The 22,580-nt window shown below is 45.4% G+C and overlaps 1 protein-coding gene and 1 long non-coding RNA gene across 9 annotated transcripts in view; one reads left to right on the plus strand and one right to left on the minus strand.

Moving 5' to 3' along the window:
* The first annotated feature begins 273 nt into the window (after positions 1 to 273).
* ATP8A2 (ATPase phospholipid transporting 8A2) overlaps positions 274 to 22,580 on the plus strand; it is a 323,970-nt gene continuing 301,663 nt past the window's right edge. The window contains exon 1 of one of the 8 annotated variants that reach the window (XM_083816134.1): positions 274 to 655. In XM_083816134.1, the coding sequence (XP_083672260.1) occupies positions 577 to 655 (79 nt within the window). In that variant the 5' untranslated portion in view covers positions 274 to 576. Of the gene's footprint in view, positions 656 to 21,034; positions 21,274 to 22,580 lie in introns of those variants that run through there. The other 7 variants (XM_083816139.1, XM_083816136.1, XM_083816141.1 and 4 more) reach the window with 7 other exon arrangements.
* Positions 9,963 to 11,757, minus strand: LOC310889145. The gene is made up of 2 exons (XR_014576400.1): positions 11,028 to 11,757; positions 9,963 to 10,309 (listed from the first exon to the last, which is right to left on the minus strand). It is a non-coding gene; the product is annotated as an uncharacterized lncRNA (long non-coding RNA).

Consider the following 22,580-nt stretch of genomic DNA (forward strand, 5'->3'; position numbering starts at 1 on the left):
AATGACATCTTTTGTGAAGAGGCTGGCAGTACGCCAGTACTGGGAGATGTCCTTGTAACCGGAACAAAGAAGCCTGCTTATGGCTCCGGATCCCAAACGGGGTTTGTTGACATGCTTTAGGTGCCTAAAATGCCATATATTAGTTGGAGGTAGACAACTTTAAAAACTAGCAGGCCCTTACTTTATTGTATTATATACAATCACTCATTCTTGGTGATTTGAGCTGTGAGGTGCACTGTGACTTGAGGTGTGAGACACCTCCTCCCTCAGCAGAGGAGCCCGCTAGCTCCCGGGGCTGTGGGGCCGCAAGGCCGGGGCTCCCCAGAGGGGGGCCGGGCGGGGAAAAGGGGGGACACCCCGCTGCCTGGGGGCTTCCCTTCAGCCCCAACCGTGACGGAAGGAGGCAGCGGGTCCCCCTCCGCCTCAGCCGGGCACCTTCCCGGGCCCTCGGGCGGGCTCCAGCGCCTCGCCCGCCCCCGCAGCCGGGCCGCAGCGCGGCGTCTGCGTGCCGGGGGGGGGCCATGGCCAGCCCGCCGCCGCCGCAGCCCTAGCATCGCCGGCCGCCCCGGCCCCGGCATGCCGACCGGGGCCCGCCTCGACACGGCGCTGAGGATGTCCCTGCAGCGGAAATCCTCCAAGATCCACTCCTCGGCCGGTGAGAGGAGAAGGGGGCGAGGCGGGGCTGGAGGTGGGGGGCGGAGGAAGGAGCGAGGGGAGCCGGGGGAAAGCGCCTCCATAGCCCCGCCGCTGCCGACTCCCCCCCCCACCCCTGGCCCTGCCACCCCTCGCCGGGGCCTTGCGGTGGTCCTCGGGGGCTCGGCCGCTGCCTTCAGGCCGGGGGAAGCCCCCCCCGAGCCCGCAGCCCGGCCCCCGGTTGTAGCCGGGCAGGGGGCGGCGGAGCCCCGGGGAGCGGCTCCGGGCGCTGCCGTGGCCCGAGCGCAGCTCGGAGGGGGCACCGCGTCCTGACCGCCTTCCTCGTCCCCCCGAGGAGCTCGGTCAGGGGGCTTCTCAGGAGGGTCAGGGGGAAAAACGCTTCCCCAGATGGTTCAGGGGAAGATAGGCACAGATGGAGTGCTTTCAAGGTGAGATTCTGGGCCTTGCGCTGAGTCTGTGGGGCTAAGGTGTGTTCAAAATTTGCTTGTGGTGCTGGTTCTTGGTACTTGTAGCCTCAGTGATGGCTGTGGCTTACAAACAGGTCCCGTAATAGGCCGAGACTTTGCTCCTTTCCTGGGCAAAGCACTGAGGCGCCTGGCACAGCGTCTGTGGTGAGCTAGGGCGCACCACGGTGCTTCCCCAGCACGGTGTGTTGGGACATGGAGTGTGGCTGAAGCACATGTCCTGAGCCCTCCGCTCTGCGTTAAAGCTCAGAGCACCTTGAGAGCACGTACAGGATTACTTTTGGATGACGCTGAGCTGGAAGAAGCCCTGCAGCCTCTGGTGCCTGTCCAGCCCATCGAACCAGGCTGGAGGTAGTTCGAAGGAGAAGCCCTTTGGCTCCTCCGCACAGCCCAGTTTCTCTTGTCATGTTCTCCTATTTGGCCTCGCTGCTCACAAGGACAGGACCTCAGGGACCTCCGCAGAGCTGCTGAAGTAAGCAGGGCACTAAGCAGTGAGGTGTGTAATGCTGTCTCACAGGAAATGGTAGGGTTTCAGGCTAGGTTGTGGCACATCACCAAGCTTTATGCATCTTCAGTGTAAGACGTTCAGATGAAAACAGCCCCAGTTCAGCAGATGGCTCTGCCCAGTGGCTGGGGTTGTGTCCAGTTCTGCAGTCTGACCGATATCCTGTCCTTCTGTGGCAGGGAGGCTCCGTTCCCCAGAGCTGCAGTTCAGCAGGTTAATTTGCAGCCTCATTTTTGGAGTTCAAACCTAGGTGTACTTACCTGTAACCTGCCCTCCAGAAGATACCCAGATGCACAACACTTGGCAGCTGGAGAATGCTTAGCTTGAACGTGGGACACACAGCGAGTTTAAGCTTCAACTTGTGTAAATCATACTTGGGGATCTAGGTGGCTCAGTTGCACCTCAGTCATGTCTGTGTGCCTGAGCGATACTGGATCTACTAGCAGGGGTTTATCTATAACCGGCTTCAGACTTTTGCATGCACCCTGCTTTTCACATAGGAGAAATCCGAAGTAGATAGTACTTTGAAGAACGATAGGGGTTGCTGGTTAGCATTGCTGTCACTGCTTCTCAGTTGTTGAACAGTGAGTTTCATATTTCACATTTTGAATATTTTCCTGAAGGATAACAGAGTAATACCTTATGGGGCGTATATTATACCTATACAAGTTTACATAATACAGGTTAGTGTAACTTAATACATGGTTTATTAACGGAGATGATCATGGTCGGCTTAGGTCGGTACCTGTGGGCTCCCACTTAGCACGAGGGTCCTGTCTGGCCCCTTTCATCAGCAGTCAGATGGTTACGTGGTCACCCGTCTGAGTGCTGACGTAGCTCTGTACCGGTCTGTGTGATCCCGAATGGCAGCAGGGAACGGGCAAGGCAGGGGTGCTCTGTTTGTTCCAGCATCCTGCAGTCTGATGTCTGCGTGGACTGAACAGGCTCTCACGAGAGGCTCTGTGCTGGGTGAAACCAGCTGCCACAGACACGTTTGGAGACTGAACCACACAGCTGAAAATCTGTTCAGATGTGGTTGTGTGATGGCACTGCAAAATCTGACGGCCTTCCCTGAGCTGAATGGTGTGAAGAGGGATAGGTCACCTTTTCGTCATCCTCAGTAAGGGTCAAGTAACCTTGTCGTGATCCACTGCAGTTCCCTTCACACAACATTTGTGAATATTCTACCTGCTTTCCTTTTCTAAAAAGATCCTGCTTGCTTTAAATAGTTGTAGCTTGCTTGCTAGTCCTGTTTACTTTAGCGAGAGTTTTAGTGATCTTAAAGTATTAGCTTTCAGTTTGAGTCACAGAGATTTCTCTTCATGCTGCGTCAAGCATTTCGGGAGCTTATGGATGTACTTTAGCCAAGAGGAGCTATACCTCAGTGACGATCTGATGATGTCTTTCCACGTCAGATCCAGTTGTGATGTTCTACCCTCATGCATTTTGTAGCATTGCTTCCACATCTGCTAATACAGGATAAAATGTAATTAGTATACTTAGTAGAGTTTTAAACCTGCTTAGCAGTGGTACAGAGGACTTCATAGAAAAGCAGATGAGGTGAAAAGGAGAAATTAGAGATGGCGAGTCACCTCCTGCCACTCAAATGATCAGTCCTCTTCTTTTTTGTGCATTTGCTCATTAATCGATTTCTTTTTTTGCTTTGTACAACTAAATCTTTTTATTGCTGTAATGTTGTACCAGCTGGGCTAAATTGATTAGATTTAAATTATTCTCAAAGAAGTCTCCAGCTCTTTGCTGTTGGAACCACAGACATCAAAGCCTAACCTGTTCTTCTCTTTCCTGTCTCCTTAAGTCACTAAAAATAAGCAACTGTCAATAACACATTGGATAATTACACAGTAGCATTTTTATTTTTAGGGCAAAAAATGTTGAATTCCAACTTTAGAGTGGATTAAAGGTACAAATGATCCTGATGTCATTTACTGCGGTCTTTTGCAATGTCTCAGAAGCATGCATCAGCAAGAAGAGATCATTTCAGTGCAGAGGTAGTCCCTGAGTCTTCTCCCAGGGCATGAGGAACTGAAATGTAAACATCATTTCACGGTGCAAAACCATACTCCTTGTATGCCTTTTCCATCTACATTTACTCTTAAATATTTGCTGATATTCCGTGCTGTGTATTTGGTCTTAAGAGCAGTGTCTGTCTGCTAGAGCCTTACTCCCTTCTGATTGTGAAGGACCCATCTTTTGTCAGAGGAATGTCTACGTAAGCTGCAGTCTCTTTGGGCTAGACCATATTTTTTTTTTGTGTTGTGATAGCGCCTTGTCGTGAGTGAAGTGTTGGGAAGCGTCACATGGAGCGGTTATAATCGCACAAAGGCAATTGTGTTTTGCTCAAAGCTTTCACCTGTAGTCATTTACAGGTCAGGCATAATTCCTATAGATACATGTGAAAAAGGAGGTGCAGGTGAAACGTAGAGCCAGCTTTGCACTAGTTAATTACTGATGTTGCTGCTTCAAAGAAGGTATCTTTTGATACTGCAGAGGCCAGGTTCAGGCAGCGCAAGAACTGCAGTGAAGACAAAAGCTTTTGCTGCGAAGCTCACTGAGGTCACCTCCTCTCAGGGGTTGTCTACACCCCACCTGGGAGGCAGGTCAGCAGGCACCCTGAGTGCCTTTTTAACCAAACAAACCCCGGGGAAGGGGTCGGCACGGTGCTGAACTAGCAGATTCATAAACTGTTAACATGCAGATGTTTAAGGGCAAAAGCCCTGTTCTGCTGTGGGAGGGAGACCAGGCAGTTTTAGGGACGCTGAGCAGAGAGGTACTTGCCCAGCAAGTGCATTTCATGACCATGAGAATTAACAGGAGCTCCTGACACATCTAGCGAGACTGTTGTGGGAACAGCGTCGGCACACAGAAATTCTAGCCAAGATATTTTTCCAGGTGAAGACTAAAGTGTATGTGTGTTTCTGTAAACTGTGTGGTGGTAATTACCTATCGGCATTACTGAGTTCCTGTTTCTTTTCATTGATGTCTAACTGGCACCTAACAGTATAATGTGCAGCTTACTCAATCACATCAAAGGCCCAATCCTATTTTCATGAGCATCAGTAACAATTATGCCTTTTGAGCAGGATCGCATCACAATAAACCCTAATGTTTTATGTTACTGCGCTTTTGTATTAGCACAAAGCGGAGTCTTCTCAAGCAGGGCGAGCTCTTGGTCAGGTGTGAACTGAGCTGGTGGCAACGATGGGGCTAACTCAAGGCCAACCCCAGCTCCTGGTGTCTTGGGTCACTCACTTAGAGCTTGTCTGGCTTTGAAAGCTAGTTTGGGTTGGGATAGGAGGGAATTTAAAATACTTCTGCTTGTGACGCTGAATTAGAAAAAGATGCTGTACGCACAGCTCCTGTGGAATAACTTCATGTATAGCCAAAGGCCTAAGTGTTGTGGCAGTAGAAACACTTCTTGTGAAGAGAGGGGTGAGATCATGAGGAAACATGAAAGATCAAACTGCTCAGATGAAGGGGGACACAGTTATTTAGGAGTTAAACAGATTTAGCTAGCCTTCGGTTTTATGATTAAATATGTATTAAATAAAAGTAGATAGTTCTACCCTACTGTGTAGTCAATATTTTAACTTAAATTGTCTTTTATTTGGCTACAGTCACAACTCCATTAGAAACAGACACACATACTGCCTGCCTTAGGAACTACTTTTTCATTCCCTGCTTCACTTTCTCCACAGAGGACTTTAGTTCCAGATTTTAGCTCCCTAGCAGCGTCTGCTGTTAGTATACTGCCCTGTGCAGGGTTGGTCAATGTCTTCCTTGCTTTCTGGGTGGATCTAAAAGCGCTGACCTCCCCTTGTGATTAGCAGTAGTGCTGTTGTAATTACATGCAGGGTTACGTGAGCGTAACGTGAGAGTGGTGTGGTTGCAAGGAAACCAGCCTGCCTGTTCACGTTCCTAGAATATCCTAAAGGCAATGAAACTGCACCTACTGAGTGTAAGAAGAATAGTTAAACAATGCTTTAGCTTTGCCACGAGGTTTGAGTACAATCTTGATCTTACCACTCCCTCGTGGTTTTTACACGGAAACCTCAGGCTTCAGAAATGGTGCTGTTTTAAAGCATTCCTTTTTTTCTCAGTAATTAACTCTTGTTCCCTCCCCAACAAGTTCCAAGCTGACAGCTCTCAATGACTGCACATGGAGTTTTGAACGATCATCTGAACATTGATCCTGCCACCTCAAAACCATCACTCTCCAATTAGTCACCACGTCACAAGCCATCTTCGTTGTAGTGAAGACTTGCTAAGAGCCCAGCAAAGAACTGCATCAGCCATTTCTGCTTTTCTGGAAGGTATTCAGGTGATACTCCATAGACCTGCTATTTGGTGATACTCTCAGCCGGCTCATTTCCCTTTCACCTTTCTTCTTTGAGCTGTCAGATATACCCTCTGAGTAATCTTTGAATCTGAGAGGACCGATTTCCTACTTGTAAAGTAGTGTTCTAGGCGCCTGTGTTAGCTTTATTACTCTATTACATTACCATCTCATATTTGTTTTCTTGTACTGTGTTGCATTGTGGCACATTTGAATTAGCTTGTATTAGCACAAATATCAAAATATCTGTTACTGATGGTAGGTGTAGAGCCTGGTGGCTGACAGGTTCTTTTAAGGGATGGTTAATCACAAAATCTTTCTTGTGTGTGTAGCTAGTAGAGCAGAGCAGTATATAGGGTGTTGAAAAGGCAGTTGAACATCTCTGCAGTGAACAGCTTTCTGCTTCTGGGACAGTTATTAATTAAGTTTGGCTTGGCCTTTTCATCAACATAAATGTTTTCCTTTCAGTCTACTATCTTTTCTAGCTAAGCCTTTTGGAGCAATGGCAGATATATGAGACGTGAGATCTGAAAGCTTTAGATAACCGATTCTCAGCTGGCACACTGAAAGGATAACTTGTGAGAGGTTGTTGACATGGTGGAAGACTGAGGAAAAAAAAAAAGAATTTTTTTCTGAAAATAAAAGTAAAATTGTCTTACGTTTTTTCATTAAAAGTTGCAAAATAAAAAATGAAGTATCAATATTGACAACTTCTTATTAGAACAAGTGTTTCAGTATTTGTTTGGAAAGCTTTCACAACTCTTGATTAGCATTTCTGCCACCTTTTCATAAGGAATTCTGTCTACTAGAAAAGTTCCTGGGCAGTTTCTTTCCTGTATAAAGAAATGGAGAATCACAAGAAGTACTGTGTATGTTTACTACATTTCCACTTCTTTCCACCCTCACAAAGGATATTTTTATTATTTTCAGTTCTATTTAATAACTTCAGAACTGTTGCACTGGAGTATCCCTGCAAAATACAAGTGAACGGGAACTTGCCTTCCATTTGACGAAAATGGAAGAGCCATAATAGGGTCAGACCTGTAGTTCATAATAAATCCTACAAAATGGGACACTATATCTTAGCCACAGGTTTTGTCTGACGAACCTACCTTATTTTAGAGTGGTGTAAATCAGGATTAGCACAACTGAAGTCAGTGTATAGGCTCTATAAGGAAGAGAAGGCTGATTTACATCTTTCAAAGTTATTGGAAGGTCTTGCTTGATCTTTAACTCCTAATCTCTTGAATACAGGCGACCAAAGCCATTTATTTGATTTCATTAGACAGGTAGGCAGCTGTAAAGAGTGAAAGCAAAAGTGTTTATCTCATGACAGTAATGCCGCCCTTACTCACTTGCTGTTTTGAATAGAAGGAGGGCTGAGGCCTTATCTCATGCTGCCCCAGCACTGCTCTGCCTCAAGCACCGTGGAGGGAATCGAACGTCCTGAGCCTGTGAGATCTGGGAGCGTCCAGCCCAGTGTTTGTGAAAAGGATGAATGAGTCAAGTACCCCAGGCTTTTGTGTGCCCTTCAATAATTTCGGCAAATGTCACCTTATCATAACTTAGTAGGTGCAGTTTATTTGGAAAAGGCTCAGCCTAGTTCCTGTTCAATGCCTCTGAGTGTTCAGCAGTCCAGTTGCTGGGTATGGGATAAAATACACAAACCTCAGTCCTTGTTTTGAAGAGGGACAGAAAGAGAGGAATTACAGTTCGCAGATGCGACCCAGCCTGAGGAGAGGACCGGTCTTGCTCTACCGATTAACAATCAAATCTTGTTCCCAGAGTTTCACTAATACAAATCCACGCCTGGAAGACATCCTTGTACCATTTGTCGGCCTGGTAGTAGGGGGAAAAAGCTTGCATAAGAGCTTACCAGACAGACAGAAGGACAGAGTGCTGTCCTCCCTCCCTGCTCCCAGTGAAACTGGTCCTAATCCATCACTGCCTGAAGAGCAGTGTCTATTCACCGGGCACTCCTTAGCTAAAATCCTGACCCTTGCTGGAGTTTTCCCACCATCTTCAGCAAGTGAAAAGGTTCTTACCCTCTGGTTGTGATGGATGTAATTTTATTCACAACTCTGAAATTTGCTTACCCATTCTTTCAAGAGACTTTAAACGCTATAAATCTTCATTAAGATACCAAAAGGGAGTGATTGGTCTTAAGAAGGAGAAAAGAGCGTCTAAAAAGATCTGAAAAATTTGAGATGAAAGAGTTGGTTGCTTACAGAGAAAGCAAAAAGATTTTGGGGTTGGGGTCCAAATTAAGACACTTCAGTAAAGTGCCATTATTGGTAAACTTACTAGCATGCAGATCTGCAAATTAACTCAGTGGACTTGATTTAGGTACGTTCCAACTTGAGAAATAGGAGTTGGACCCCATTTCAGGGCTTTGTATTATAGAGTTTAGCTCCTGCAATAAGAAGAATTAAAGCTACATTTTCTCAAGTGCATAGGGGCAACGTAATCTGGTACTCTACTGGGGAGACCCACATTACTAACGGGGTCACTGCAGTGGCTGTTTTGGATATGATGAAGCTCTTCAGGACTACATACGCCATTTCAGTTTGGCCAATACTTCTATATCTATTGTTTCACAGTATTTTGGTGGTTTACTTACGAGCTACCAAATGCAAGCTTCTGTCAGCCTAGCTATTGTTTAAAAAGTTAAGTTTCTGTACACATAAAGAGAATTATTTCAACTGTATTATAGTGCTGGTGCAAGAACAAACTTCCAGACATTTAGTCTGAAAGTAAGAAGCCTATTCCTAAATATCAGACAACTGTTCAGAATGGCTGTCAAGTAGGAGTAGTAGGAAAGAAGTGTAGCTTGATCTCATAACTGAATTTGTTTGGTATATGTACAGGTCTATGAAACAATCAGTTGGAATAGGAGAATCTGAACTTTTAAACAGGTGTTTGCTTTTAGGTCTGTATTTTTAAACACCAGGTAGAACCAGGAACTTCATGGGCAGAAGATAGACTCTTACACATTGGTCTCTCTAGGAGCAGGTTGTTAAATTGCACCAGCATTTAATATATAACTTCCTCTGAACGGTAACAACCATCAAACAGAGTATATTCCAGCACTTCCTTTTCACTATGCTGGGATTCGGATGATCTGTGATGTCTGCTGTCACCTGAGTTTCAGATTCATTTCTCACTCAAAGATGACCAATAATTGTTTTGGAAAATAGCAAATAGTGCGTGAAGGCAATAATACGAGAGCTGTAAAATAATGGAAGAGCGTTGTGGCAGAGGGGAGGGAGTTGGCATCCCTAACCGTCTTATCGACAGGAACAAAAGAAAACAGATTATCTGGAAGAGAAAGTAATGAGGTTGCAACAAGCAGCATAACCATGGTTGTCCAAAGAAGTAGTCTGAATTTATAGAAGAAAATGTCAGTCCTTACAAACCGTACTACTTTTATGGTAGAGAAAAGGCAGAGAGCTCGTGCCTTTCCATTTTTTTGGTGTGACTGTGCAGGATCATAGGATATCTGCAAAATCCCAGGTCCTACAAGAAGGTCTCTTCAGTTCCTTCCTCCACAGGAGCAGGACAAGGCAGTGTATTTTGTCTCACTGTAGACTCGCCTGCTGTCTAAAACACTATCCGTCCTCATCACCAATGAAGTGCCATCTCCCTAAATGCTGGTTACCCACCCACTTTAGTTCTGGTAGGATTTTGAGTTCGCTTCAAAGGACTGCACCTAGCAGAGGAGAGAGCAGGAGATGTTCCAAGCCTGATCAGCAGGAGAGACCTCGATGATCCCAAACTTCCATCGGCAAAGAAAACTGCTCATCTGAGGCTCTGAAGAGGGGGGAAATTCTGCAGTCCTGAGCACTGGGCAGGATGATCTGTGATGTCTGCTGTCACCTGAGTTTCAGATTCATTTCTCACTCAGAGATGATCAATAATTGTTTTGGAAAATAGTAAATAGTGCATGAAGGCAATAATTTGGAATAATAATTGGAATTTGTCAAATTCTTGGCCTTCCTGTTGATTACCTACAACACATGGGGTATGTTTTTGTGTTGTTGATTTTTTTTTTTTAAACCCAAACCCCAAAGAGACAATTAAGAAAGCCAGGAATAAATCTGCTGCAATAATAGGTCTGATATAATTTTGTTGAGACAGTGCAGATTTGCATTAGTGTAAAAACAGGATGGGATTTAAATAATTTCCTACTCCTTTTGGTACTTTGGCTCATTAGTCAGGTTTCCAGGCTCTGCGTGTTGGGTGCTGTGTGCTTCTGCTGTCATTGCTGCTGTTTAAAGAGCCTTGAAACTGCTCTGTCAGGGTGTCAGCGGAATCTCCTATGTAGAGAGATGCCTGGAAAACAGAAGCAAGACTTAATCTTACACCTTCTTTTTCCTGTCCCTGTAGCAGATAAGTGCACAGGGTTTAAAGGAACAGGTAGAAGAATCCCCGTGGCGTCCTGATAGTCTGCACATCTCCCCTAGAGTCTGTTAATTACTCCCATTTCCACAGGTTGTTGAGCACTAAGTCTGGCATTCCGTATTCTTAAAAATCTTATAACGTGGGAGCATCACCTCATCTCCTTGCAGACCTCTAAAGATAACCTGTTATTAAATGCCTTTTTTTATTTTTAATTTTAATGTCCCTTTTCAGGCACCAGACGCTTTGTGTGCAGCCGTCCTGCCGAATTTCTGCCTCGTTCTGTGACAAGTTACAAATCAAATCAGTGCCTCGGTTATGCCCACAGAAGAGGTGAGGGGGTTCATATCTCTGTGGCCCAGTTCACATCCAGAGAGGGCAGATGGTACACACACAGCGTGTGCTGCCGCTAATGAGGGAGCAGGCTTCTGTAAACAGCCATGCTTATTGTAATCAGAATTAACGAAGTACACGAACTGCCATTCAGTAATAAAATATGAGCACGCTGAGTAGGAGCCACAAAATTTACTGAACTGGGGAAGGACAACAGCGATGGGGCGGCTTCTGTCTTCCCAGGGAGCTAAGGCTGCTTCGCTTCAGTTCCAGGTATTTTGTGATCTGTGTTAGTGTAGTGAGCAAGGGAACAATTTACCTTCTTCACAGAGTCAATATAAAGACAGCAGGCAGCTACACAGCGTTCGTATGGTGCTAGGGGAATAAAAGGTGGTATAGGAAAGGGTTTCCTGAGACAGACAGGCTCTCAGATATCAGTATTTTTCATAGTTGCTCTCTGGATTTGGTGGTATCAGACATCATGAAGCTACATCCACGTGGATATTCTGGAAAAGACAAACAGAGCATGACCTTTTGTTTAATCCTTTACATCTTCTAAAGGTTTATTTTTACAAGGGCATTTTATAAGCTGCATTTTTGTAGTCTTTTTGCTCTACTTTGTGTTGTTAAAATCGCTTCTTAACAACAATCCCACTCCTCCATAAACAATTCTAGTAAGGAAATTGCTATGTCAGTTTCTATAGACGAAAATTTGAGGCAAGTGATTAACAACTTAACGAAGGGGGGAGGGAAATCCAACATTAAGAAGATTGGCAGTCCTTCCGTCACTGTGCTGTGACTGAGGCTGTAACCAAAAATAGAGCTGGATTAACAGAAGAAAAGCAAGTAGCTAAAACTAAGGTCAAAGCAAAAAATACTGAGGTGCCTCAAGATTACCTCATATGCCAAAAGCTAGGAAGAGCTATTTAAGGAGCTTTCCTATTATATACACCTGTGAAAATCAGTTGACAATGCGAGAACAGTAAAAGAAGACTTAAATAATAAAAAACCAATTAAGAGATCAAGGACCAAGCTGTAAAATATGAGAGAAAATTATAATTGCCTTTTGTGGTTGCTCACACAGATGTTAATATGGATGTTATTACAAGTAAATTAAAAAATAAGCTGTAAAGCATGCCAGAAATAGCATCAGTGCTTACAAAAATAAAGGAACAGTAAAAATAAGTTATCTGAAAACTCTAATTTTGGCAGGGTAACACAGGAACCCCCAAAGCTAAATCAGTTCTGGTTGAAAGTAAAAAGTAAGCATAACAAGATGTAAGCTCTGCCTGCTGCTAATTATTACAGCTCTGTGTGTGGTAATGAGCCCCAACACCCTAATTTGTAGGTCGAGAGAAGCTATTGCATGAAGATGGGGAGATTTTAAAAGAGGAAGAAGGAAGCAGAAAGTCTTGTCTCTAGAAGTTTTTGTGTGATAGGCTGTAGCATTTAGGAGGCTTGCGCATTTTTTTAGCCTTGGTATTCAAGATGAAAATTGTGCTTTATGTGCTACAGAGACCCCTTCTTGCTTGTTAGGGGTAGGGTTCTTGGGTTGTAGGAAGGGGGTGTTTTAGTTGTGGGCTCCATATGAAGGCAGTAGCTGCATGGAAGGCATTGCTCCCTGTTGAATAGCTCTGTTCTTGGCAGCAAGGTGGAACAGCTCTGTGGAAATGAGGTAGTAATGTCTGTGAAGATCTCTGAATGTGACATAGCAAACAGAGGGAACGGCATGGAGCTGGGACAGGGGAGGGTCAGGCTGGGGGTTAGGGAAAGGTTCTGCACCCAGAGGGTGGTCGGGCACTGGGACAGGCTCCCCAGGGCAGTGGTCACGGCCCTGAGCCTGCTGGAGTTCAAAAAGCATTTGGACAGTGCTCTCAGACACATGGTTTGGTTTTTGGGTGGTCCTGTGCGGAGCCAGGAGTTGGACACAATGGTCCTTGTGGGTCCCTTCCAACTTGTAGGGATCATCAAATCATAGAATATTCCAGTTTGACTCACGTATGAGCAAATAGTTTCTGTAACCCTGTGGGAGTGGGGGGGAAACAAGGAAGGCTTTTGGGCTTCCAAAAAACAATATATATATGTATGAAACAACCCCAGATTTGAGAGATCTAATTTCCTATGTTATCTTCCCATTAAAAAAAAAAAAATACTGGGGGGGGATAGGAATGGCTATTTGCCTTTCAAAAGATGTCTTTTCTTTTCCTTCATGGCAGAGGGAGAAACTTCAGAAACCTCTGTCTTAATCCTGGAACAGATACAGCTCAGCACTGTCTGAAGGCTGCTTGAAACTGCCTGAAGGAATTTACGACCTGTTTTGGACTCTATCTTGAACCCATTTACTGTACTTAACAAAAGAGAAGGGTGGCTGAAGTCTAGCTGATCAGATTGTTTTAGGAATGTCACTGCGGTGCTCTGTGCATACAAATGAATGTGCTGTCATTGGAAATGGTGGTGATATACAGCTTCAAGCAGTGGTTTGTTTGTTTGGGTCTTCTTCCCTTTCCTCCCCAGGGCTACTTGGCCATGAAAAACTCCTCCAAGTGAGCACATGAGTCATAAGCATAATTTCCTCTAAATGCACAGTGCAATACCCGATAATTAAATATTGAGGAGGCCTGTGATTCTCGTCTTTGCTCACTCTGGAGCAGTTTGAATAAAACAGCGTGTGCCCATTGCAGCCAGGTACTGGCACGTCTGAAGAGCTGAGAGATGATGCAGTACAGATGTAGGTAATCCTCAGCAGTGATGGAATAGGTGGGGCTGAATCCTGATCTGATGGAAAACAAGCGTGTAAGGCTTTGGCAGTGAGGGGCGTTGTGTGAACCCCAGCAGACCTGTGTGGTCATAGCCCCAGCTGGTCCAGTCAGCATCACTCTGCCTAAATCATGTTCACCTTCTCCGGGCTGCAGCAGTTTAGGATACGCTCTACAGGCTTCCTAGAAAAGTCTGTGGAAGCACCGTAGGGTATTTTTTGGAGATCAAGCCACTGAGGGTATTACCTTTCTTTAGAAGAAGGCAGGTAGAGGACGGTAGGGAAAAAGACAATATAATACTTTTAGAACTCATCCCGTACAGATGCTACAGGCAAGATAGCTGTTAGGGGTGGAGGGAACAACACTTGCATGAGAAATCTAGGCTGGGCTTTGGGGGAAAACTTCTCTAGCTCTACTTATAATGTATGACAGCAGCAGGGGGATAGCAGTACTTAGTACTGCAGTATTAAAGGAACTGATAACTGTATTTTTTTACATAGCATGCATCAAAGGGAAGGATCCACATGAGTTTCTAGCTCAATAAACTTGCTTTCATCCCTGATCTGGTCTTCTGACCAAGGCTGTAGAGCAGAGATAAGACTGGCTGATAGTGCAAAACCTCTTATCTGTCAGGAGGGCTCTTTCCTGCAGCAGGGGACAGGCAGAGGCATGTGATGGTAGCTTTTCTCTTGTCCTTGGTTAAACATACAACTGCTGTTAAATTTTCCTGTTTTGGAAGTCTGCCTTCTACATCCATTAAGCTTAAAAATAGACTTCTCCTACTCAAGGTTATCACTAAGATAATGTTCACAAGTCTGCCTTGAGGTTCGTGCAGATGTATGTCTTCCTTAAGCTGTCTCTAACACTATTAGCTGTCTTCTGGTTTTGTTAGCCCTTAGTGATGCAGATAAGTTGTGAGCAACACAGGATGTTCGGCACTGGATTCCTCATCTGCTGCGTAAGGCTGAGAGCACAGGAACTACTCTTCCAAGCCCCAAATATCCTGCAGCATTTGTATATCTGTTGCATTTTTTCTTGGGGGGGAGGTGGTTTCAATCAGGTCTCCAAATCCTCTGGAAAGTGCCGGATAGTGAAGAGGGCTGTTAGTTCTCACATCAGCATAGATACTCCTGTTTCATGGTCCCGTAGAAGGCAGAAAATGCATGTTGGTGACAAAAAATGAATCTCTGACAAACGTGCTACCTCCCTGCATGCCCTCATCATATTGTGATGGTGATGTAGAACAACAGTCACTTGGCAGCATACCTGTTACTCCTAGAGCTCTGAAAGAGTTAGCCTGAAATTATTTCAGCTTCTGTTTGGAGTCACCCCCATGTTGCCCACTCTGCACTGATGTTGTTATTCCTTGGTTTTCCTGCTGGAGCAGAGCAGTGGGGCTGCATGGGTTATGCTCCTAGCTCTGGGACGCAGTGCAGAGCTCTGCACACACACTGAATGACCCCTCCACCGCGTTAGGATTGCTTGGCAGTCCTTGGTCTGAAGGTGGCTGGGTAAAATGGTGTCTCATTAATTAACAGCATTAATCCTGTTCTTGCATCACTCCAGACTTCACCACAATTAGTAGGTATCACATTAGAAAAAGGTGCTTATGAGTTAAATATTTTTAAGAACATGATAGCCTGATTTTTTTATTAGCTTCTACAATAGGCATTTACAAAGATGCTGTTTTCTGCAAGGCTGCTGCATAAGGCAGCCGAAACTAGATTGCAATTAGTGACAATGAATTAGTTGCCAATTTCCTCCCCGAATGTTTCCATTAGCAGTCCCACTAACAGTTGTAGTGAACCTTTAATGAATACAGTAAGCCACATAACCCACACAAGTCTGCATGTCTTGAGAGGTGGTAATGGTACCACGCAGTTGGGTTTTCCATCTGATTTACAAAGTATTTCGTCGATATCTTGGTTTGCTTTTTCTTCTAAAGATGTTCCTTCAATGAGGAGAATAGGGAACGAGATTTTCTTTTGTGTCTACATGGCTCTGTGTTAAGCACACTTGAAGGAAGGCTGAAGTAGCGCATTAGTAAGGGTATACTGGATTAATAGTGTGTTGTTTTTAGTTAAACACTCAATCCTTAGAATTTAGCACAGTGCTGGAGTACTCTCTTGGGCAAGATGAGTGCCTTGCAAAGGCATTTTAGTGGCTTGTGCAAGCAGTGAAACACCTCCACATTGCAGGTGGAATCTGTTCCATGGCCATCCAGAGGCACGTCTAAGTATTCAAGATGATTACTCAGCTGTGTAAGTCTGTACTGAATAGCAGGTCCTTCATCGAGCAGAGGCAGGATCAGGTAAAATTGGACCTTGTTTCTGCAATAGTTGAGCCAAAATGAACTCTAGAGGGTCCTAATCTTTACTTCCTGCAAGTGATCCTTTGCTTTTATAGAGTTCCATCGCAGAACGGGTTGGGTTGGAAGGGACCTTAAAGCCCACCCAGTTCCAACCCCCTGCCATGGGCAGGGACACCTCCCACCAGACCAGGTTGCCCAAAGCCCCATCCAGCCTGGCCTTGAACACCTCCAGGGATGGGGCAGCCACAGCTTCTCTGGGCAGCCTGTGCCAGGGCCTCACCACCCTCTGAGTGAAGAATTTCCTCCTAACATCTCATCTACCTCTCCCCTCTTTTAGTTTAAAGTTGTTAACCCCGTGTCCTATCACTCCACTCCCTGACAAAGAGTCCCTCTCCAGCTTTCCTGTAGGCCCCCTTTAGGCACTGGAAGGCCACTGTAAGGTCTCCCCGGAGCCTTCTCTTCTCCAGGCTGAACAACCCCAACTCTCTCAGCCTGTCCCCATAGGAGAGGTGCTCCAGCCCTCTGATCATCCTCTTGGCCCTCCTCTGGACTCACTCTAACAGGTCCCTGTCCTTGTGCTGGGGGCCCCAGAGCTGAACGCAGGGCTCCAGGTGGGGTCTCACAAGAGCAGAGCAGAGGGGGTGAATCCCCTCCCTCACCCCGCTGGCCACACTGCTTTTGGTGCAGCCCAAGGTACAGGTGGCTTTCTGGGCTGCAAGCGCACATTGCCAGCTCATGTTGAGCTTTTCATGTACGAACACCCCCAGGCTTTTCTCCTCAGGGCTGCTCTCCATCCATTCTGGGCTTTGTTCAGCTGTTCTGGATCTCCTCTGTGCTAACTGACACCAGCTTTCCTCAAGACCTGGTGTCAGACTGTTTATGTGCAGATGCCAGAAGGCAACTACCCTTGCTTTTCAGGCTGCCTGCTTGCAGATTCCTCAGCTTCTTCAAAGCAATCATTTTTTTTGCTGTATGGAGTTGCTGTGGCTCCGCCAGCCACCAGACCTTTTCTGAAGGGCCTCAGCCCTGCACCAAACCCGTCCTAAGAAACCTGCCGGGCCGAGGCTGTGCACGGCCTCGTGCTTAACCTCCGGCACGCCATCTTCGGGCCTGTAACTTCCATTTGGGTGTTGGCTGAGGGCTCTAGGTTAGGCCTTGTGCTTTTCTTAGGCAAGAGCTGCCCAGGGATGTAGCTGCTCAGGGTTAGTGCAGTGGCCTCGAGTTTTAAAAGCCATTTCTGTACAGCGCCTCAGCAGGCAGATGGCTTCTCTGGCCTGTTAGAGGGCTTCAGGGCAGGTGTAGGCCAAGTGCTACAGCCACAGGGCATGAGGAACGCTTTTCTTCCCTCTATCCCGTTGACTCTGAGCAGGTTTTGTTAAAGGCCTTTCCCCTGTGTGGCAATCCAGAGTTCTTGCTTCTAGAAATAGAAAGCGAGCTAAATCGACTCTATAGCATTGTTGATGCGAGTTACTTTAATGTGTAAATAAAGTCAAGAAGCTGTAATGACTTCAAGCTACTTAAACTGGAATGACTTTAACAGGGTAAATACTGCTGCCTGTTTTTATTCCATAGGTTATTAAGAACAGAAGGATGGAATAAACGTGTTCTTTTATTGATAGTGTTTTATTATTTGCAGGTACTTCATCTTCTTTATCTACATCAATATTTTAGCTTTCTAAAGTGGAAAGCTTATTTAATATGGAAGCAATGCTTTTGGGACAAAAGCATTGACAAAGTGAATCGCAAGGTGTATATATATATATTAAGTCATGCTTCTTCAGCTTATGTTTTGGAGGTTCCCAAGATGGTAGTAGAGCACAAGGTAGATGTCAGGGTAATGGTTCACTAATATTTTTAAATAATAGATGTACCTAGGCATTACTCCTCTTTACTTAAAGGCTTGGCTTCTGTGACTGGTTTTATGTTAACTCTACTACATGTTTACATAAAGGAAGCTGTCTCTGTATCTGGACAGCAATTCCAGTTGGCAGACAGTGAGTCAAATGTTGGTTGTCCAGCTAGTGAAATCTAAATTTGTTCATGCCGCAAGCTTTTTTTTTCCTGGAGTGATTGTAAATGAGTATTTGAAGAGCTGTGTTCTGGGAGTCCTGGGTGTCTTTATGCTTCCATAAATGCAATGATCATAGATGAAATCAACCGATTAAGCTGTACTTCTGGGTTTACACAGCAGGGTGATCTTGCAGTACAAGTACAGAAGTGGCTTTGAAATTGCAACTAGCTCATGTATTTCATCATCCGATATGTTGGCACTACAGGGGTGGACATACTAGCAGTAAGCATAGATGTGATCCTGCTTCAAGACTGGAAGGCTGCTGGAGAGCTTGCAGAGCAGAGGTTCACTACGTAAGAGCAGTTAATGTCTGTCCCTGCCTTCTTTGGCCATTAGTGTAGGAATGTGGGCGAGCGTTATCCTGTCTCAGGTTAAAGATAAAACTGGTTTGTTGCTTTGCTGTTGCTTGTTGAATTGTTCTTTGTGGAGCTGAAAGCACTTTGTAAACAGCAAGGACATTTTTTCCACACACAGGTAGTATCAACATAATCTGGTAAGAAATGGAGCTTTATGGGGAGTTTCTCTTCCTTTACATGCTGGGTGATTTTTATTTATTTTTATTTTTTTAAGAAGAAGTTTTCTAAGATGTTACCTGCCCATGAATATGTGTAGACGGGGCTGTGTTTAGAGCTGTACCATAGGACATACTTATGTATGTGTACTTGTGTAGTGAGCGGTAAGCAAGAAGCGCAAATTTGGTAGTTATTGGACAAAAATATTCTTGTTGCTTTCTTCAGAATTTGTAGCATTTTATGATGTGCTTGTTTAACTGGAAGTAATCATTAAAAATAATGCTTCCATAAACTGTTCTTCTATCAGACAAGCTGTGGGGGGCTTCAGGACAAAGTACTATCTCTGTTGTTGGACTTTGTGTGCTTCTTGGCTATGAACCTCAAGATTAAGGCCTGAAGTGAAACCCTTGGGCTGAATGAATGTTTCAGTGCCTTGTTGGATTTTGGCAACCTGGGGAACTGAGTTCTGAAACTAGAAAGCTTCTCCAAGCTGTAATCACTTCTTGTGACTTTTTTTTTTAAAAAAAAAAAACTTGAAAGCTGCCTGTGGGCTGTGTACTGGAGGAGCAAAAGCCATTCCTTACCTGTGCCAAGTAGGTGGGCTGCATTTCATACTTTGGGCAGCCTCTGGCGAGTGGGAGGAAGGAGCCTTGCTCTTCAGACCTGCTGTGCTTGGGGTGTGACGGGAAGGCCCAGGCGCTGGCCTTGACCAAGTCCAAACACATTCCCAGTTCTGGTGGATACGGGGCTGATATCAGCATGGGGAGGGTGGATGTGCCAAGCCTTATCACATAGTTCTCCATTGCCACTGTGGCAGTTTATCTTTGCAGAAGGCCCACAGGCTTTTTGCTTTCTTACAGGCAGGACTCCCAACAGCATCAGGTTTCTTTTCCTGGGCTGTGCGTGCTACGTGTCCAGATGAATGAAGTGAGCATTGGTGTCTGGAACAAAAGGAGATCAAAGAAAAGACAGCTTGCCCTGAAGTCATAGCTATTGCGTGAAACTCTGAAAGCCAGATCTTCTTTATCACATCTGTAGCTTCTGGTTATCAGATTTGACTGCTTTGTTTGGAGAGCAGAGGGCCAGAGGTAGTAGCCGAAGGGAGATCTTCCCTCAGAAAGAAGTGGAGGTGAGGGAAGAGGATGGTATGACTGCAGCAGGAGGTGTGAAGGGTGAGAGATGAGGCAATTCTTGTCTCCTTCAGCTGAAACCTGGCAGTTCTGGGTGCAATCAGAATCCTCACTTGCACTGGGATGAGAGTGATGTGTAAAAGCAAGGAGGTTTAAACATGACTTGCAAAGGATAGCTGGTGTTGCCCGGTAAAGAGAAGCTTGTGGTACAGGAACAGTGTTTCCATCGGGCTTATTTTTCTCAAACTCTGTTCTCAAAAGTTGCAATGCAATGTTTTGTGACAACCTAGGATACAAGATTTGTTTGCAAGCATCTTTCTCCTGTTGAATGCAGCTGAAATGGCTGCAGGGGAATAGAAAAGCTGACTTTGAATCAGGCCTGTTATAAGCCTGATTCTCAAAAGATGGTGAGCAGATGGGACCAGGTACCTTAATCTCCAGGAGAAGGATGGCTCACAAAACAAGGGGCAGCTCAACCTGGCTGTCTTTTCAGGCTCCTGTTCTGCATTGGGAAACCAATTTCCATTGCACTTCTTCCCCTCCCACCTTTTGAAAAGAAACCAATGTGCCAAGTAATTCTTACAGATTAAAGGTTTTGTGGAGACGGGGAATATAAAAGCCTCCTTTAGAGGGTTGCTAGATTTTAATAAATATCATGTTTAGAGATTTTATTTTATATCATTTGCTGAGTCCTCTATAGATGTTGTGGTGATATGGGCTCTGGTGCACAATTAGTACATATAATTAAAAAAAAAATAAATCCATTTTTCCATTTCCAAAAAAATAATAATCCATAAACAGATGAATTGACTGATTCATCACTGGAGACATGTATCTTACTCAAACACCATTAGAGCACAGAACAAGAGACTGGAAATTGATTTTTTTTCTCGTATTTATACTGCGTGTGTATGCATGCATGTGCTTACTGTTTCCTGACTTGAGGCATGCTGTCAGTAACCTGGAGATTGTTTGATTAAAAATTAACTGGGAATTGAAAATTCTCATATTAAATGACTCGAGGTTACACTACGGTCTCCCTATGTGCTGAGCTGCTCTGCGAATTAATTCCCTTTCCAGTCCATGGTACAGAACATGAATCTTTGATTATACAAGCCGGGGAAATACGCTTAAAAGAAAACCTCCACGTAATGTTTTGTTAATAACAAGTGCCTGCTGGAAGGCTTGTCTTCCTGAAGCTGCAGGCAGTTGTGGCACATCTGGCTGTGTTTATCATGAGAATGTAAAACTGGCACGAGATCCAAGTGCTACCTAATGGCTCCTGGAATAGCTGCTTTATACCAACCTTGGAGGGATAAATACTAGAGGAGGACTAAGAACAGGCTTCTGAACTTGAACCCCCAGCTACGAGCAGACAACCAGACATTGGTTATGCCTGAACATTTGGCTGGAGATAGGTATTCAGGTGCAAGTAGCTGAAGCTGTTAATCCACTGGAGTCCTGGTTTCGGCTGGGATGGAGTTAACTTTCTTCCTAGTAGGTGGTGTGGTGCCGTGTTTTGGATTTAGGCTGGGAGTAATGCTGATAACACCCCGATGTTTTAGTTGTTGCAGGGCAGTGTTTGCGCAGAGCCAAGGCCTTTCAGCTCCTCGTGCTGCCATGCGAGGTACCTGGGGGTGCACAGGGAGCTGGGAGGGGACACAGCCGGGAGCTGGCCAAAGGGACATCCCATGCCATGTGGCGTCATGGTCAGCAATAAAACTGGGGGGGCTGGACGGGGGGGCTGCTGTTGTTTGGGACGGGCTGGACATCGGTCGGCTGGTGGTGAGCAATTGCGAAGTGCTTCACTTGCTTTTATTCTTCCCTTGCATCTCGTTTTTTTTTCTTATTAATCTGTCCTTATCTCAACCTCCGAGTGCCTGTGCTTTTACCTTTCTCTGATTCTCTCCCCAGTCCTGCTGGGAGGGGTGGGTGAGAGATGGGCTGTGTGGTGCGGAGCTGCCGCTGGGTTAAGCCCCAACGCCTGCTCGTGGTCACTTGAAATGCATCTGAAAAGTTGGTCCTGTGATTGGGAAAGCTGAGCTTGAACTTGTGGGGTTTGATCTACCAGTAAATGAATCTTAAATCACTTTAATGTTTTGTGTGACAAACATTGTGAGCAGCAGGAGAACGGTTAAATACTGTAATTAGGTGCTCCCCCCACTCATTCTGTCTGTTCTGAGACAGCGTGCTAGGGCTTTCTAACCTCCTGGAATGAACTAGCAGGTAAGCTAGTACTGCATGGGGCTGTGACATGTAATAGCTGGAGAGCTTGCCAGTTCATCCCAGCACAGCTCCCATGGGTTTCAGCTGTACCGAATCTATCCTGAAATTACTCCAGCACGGGCTTTCTAATGGTATGTAAACCAAATGTCATCTGTATTTCTGTTGTAAGGTACTCAGGATCCAAATGGCTTCATAACAAACACAATTAGTCTAAACAGAGCTGTAAAGAATAATGCCCAAGTCCGAAGTCTTGTAGCAGACAACGATTTCTACAGTAATTGCTAACTGGTATGGTTTGTGGCCAGTACTCAGGGAGTCACCGGAGCAGGAATAAATGCACTTAAGCCGGTTGTGGCATTCCTTCTGGCTCGTGGTCCTTCTCATTGGCTTGCCAGAAACTTGGCTTATTTACTTCCTTTTCCACAGTGAAGTGCCAGGAGTGAAGAGGGAGCAAAGTGCTTGCTTTATGACTTTCTGCTCACTTGGTGGAACCAGCTGTGCTGCTGGCTGCGGGCCCTGCGCGGGTTTCCAGGGCTGCGCTGGGCTTCATGCTGCCCCTTGTACTGCCTGGGCAAAGGGAAGATGCACAGCTCACCAGCCATTTGTGGAGGTGTATTTAAGTGGTTCCTCCATGCGGAGTGAAGGTTTGCAGGGCTCAGCGTGCAGTGAAGTGGTCGTGAGTTTCAGGGCTAGGGGCGTGGGAGTAGTTCTGCGACCAGATCTGAGCTTGAATCATGTTCAGTAGCTTAAACTCTGTGGAGTCCTTAAACTCTGTGGAGTCCTTTTCCTTGAGGAGCACAAATATTTTACTTCCTACAGAAAGAAAACCTCTATTTATTGGGACTCCCATCAGTGGATGTGAAGTT

The sequence above is a fragment of the Anser anser genome, assembly GCF_964211835.1.
Source record: "Anser anser genome assembly, chromosome: 1".
Lineage (NCBI taxonomy): Eukaryota > Metazoa > Chordata > Aves > Anseriformes > Anatidae > Anser > Anser anser.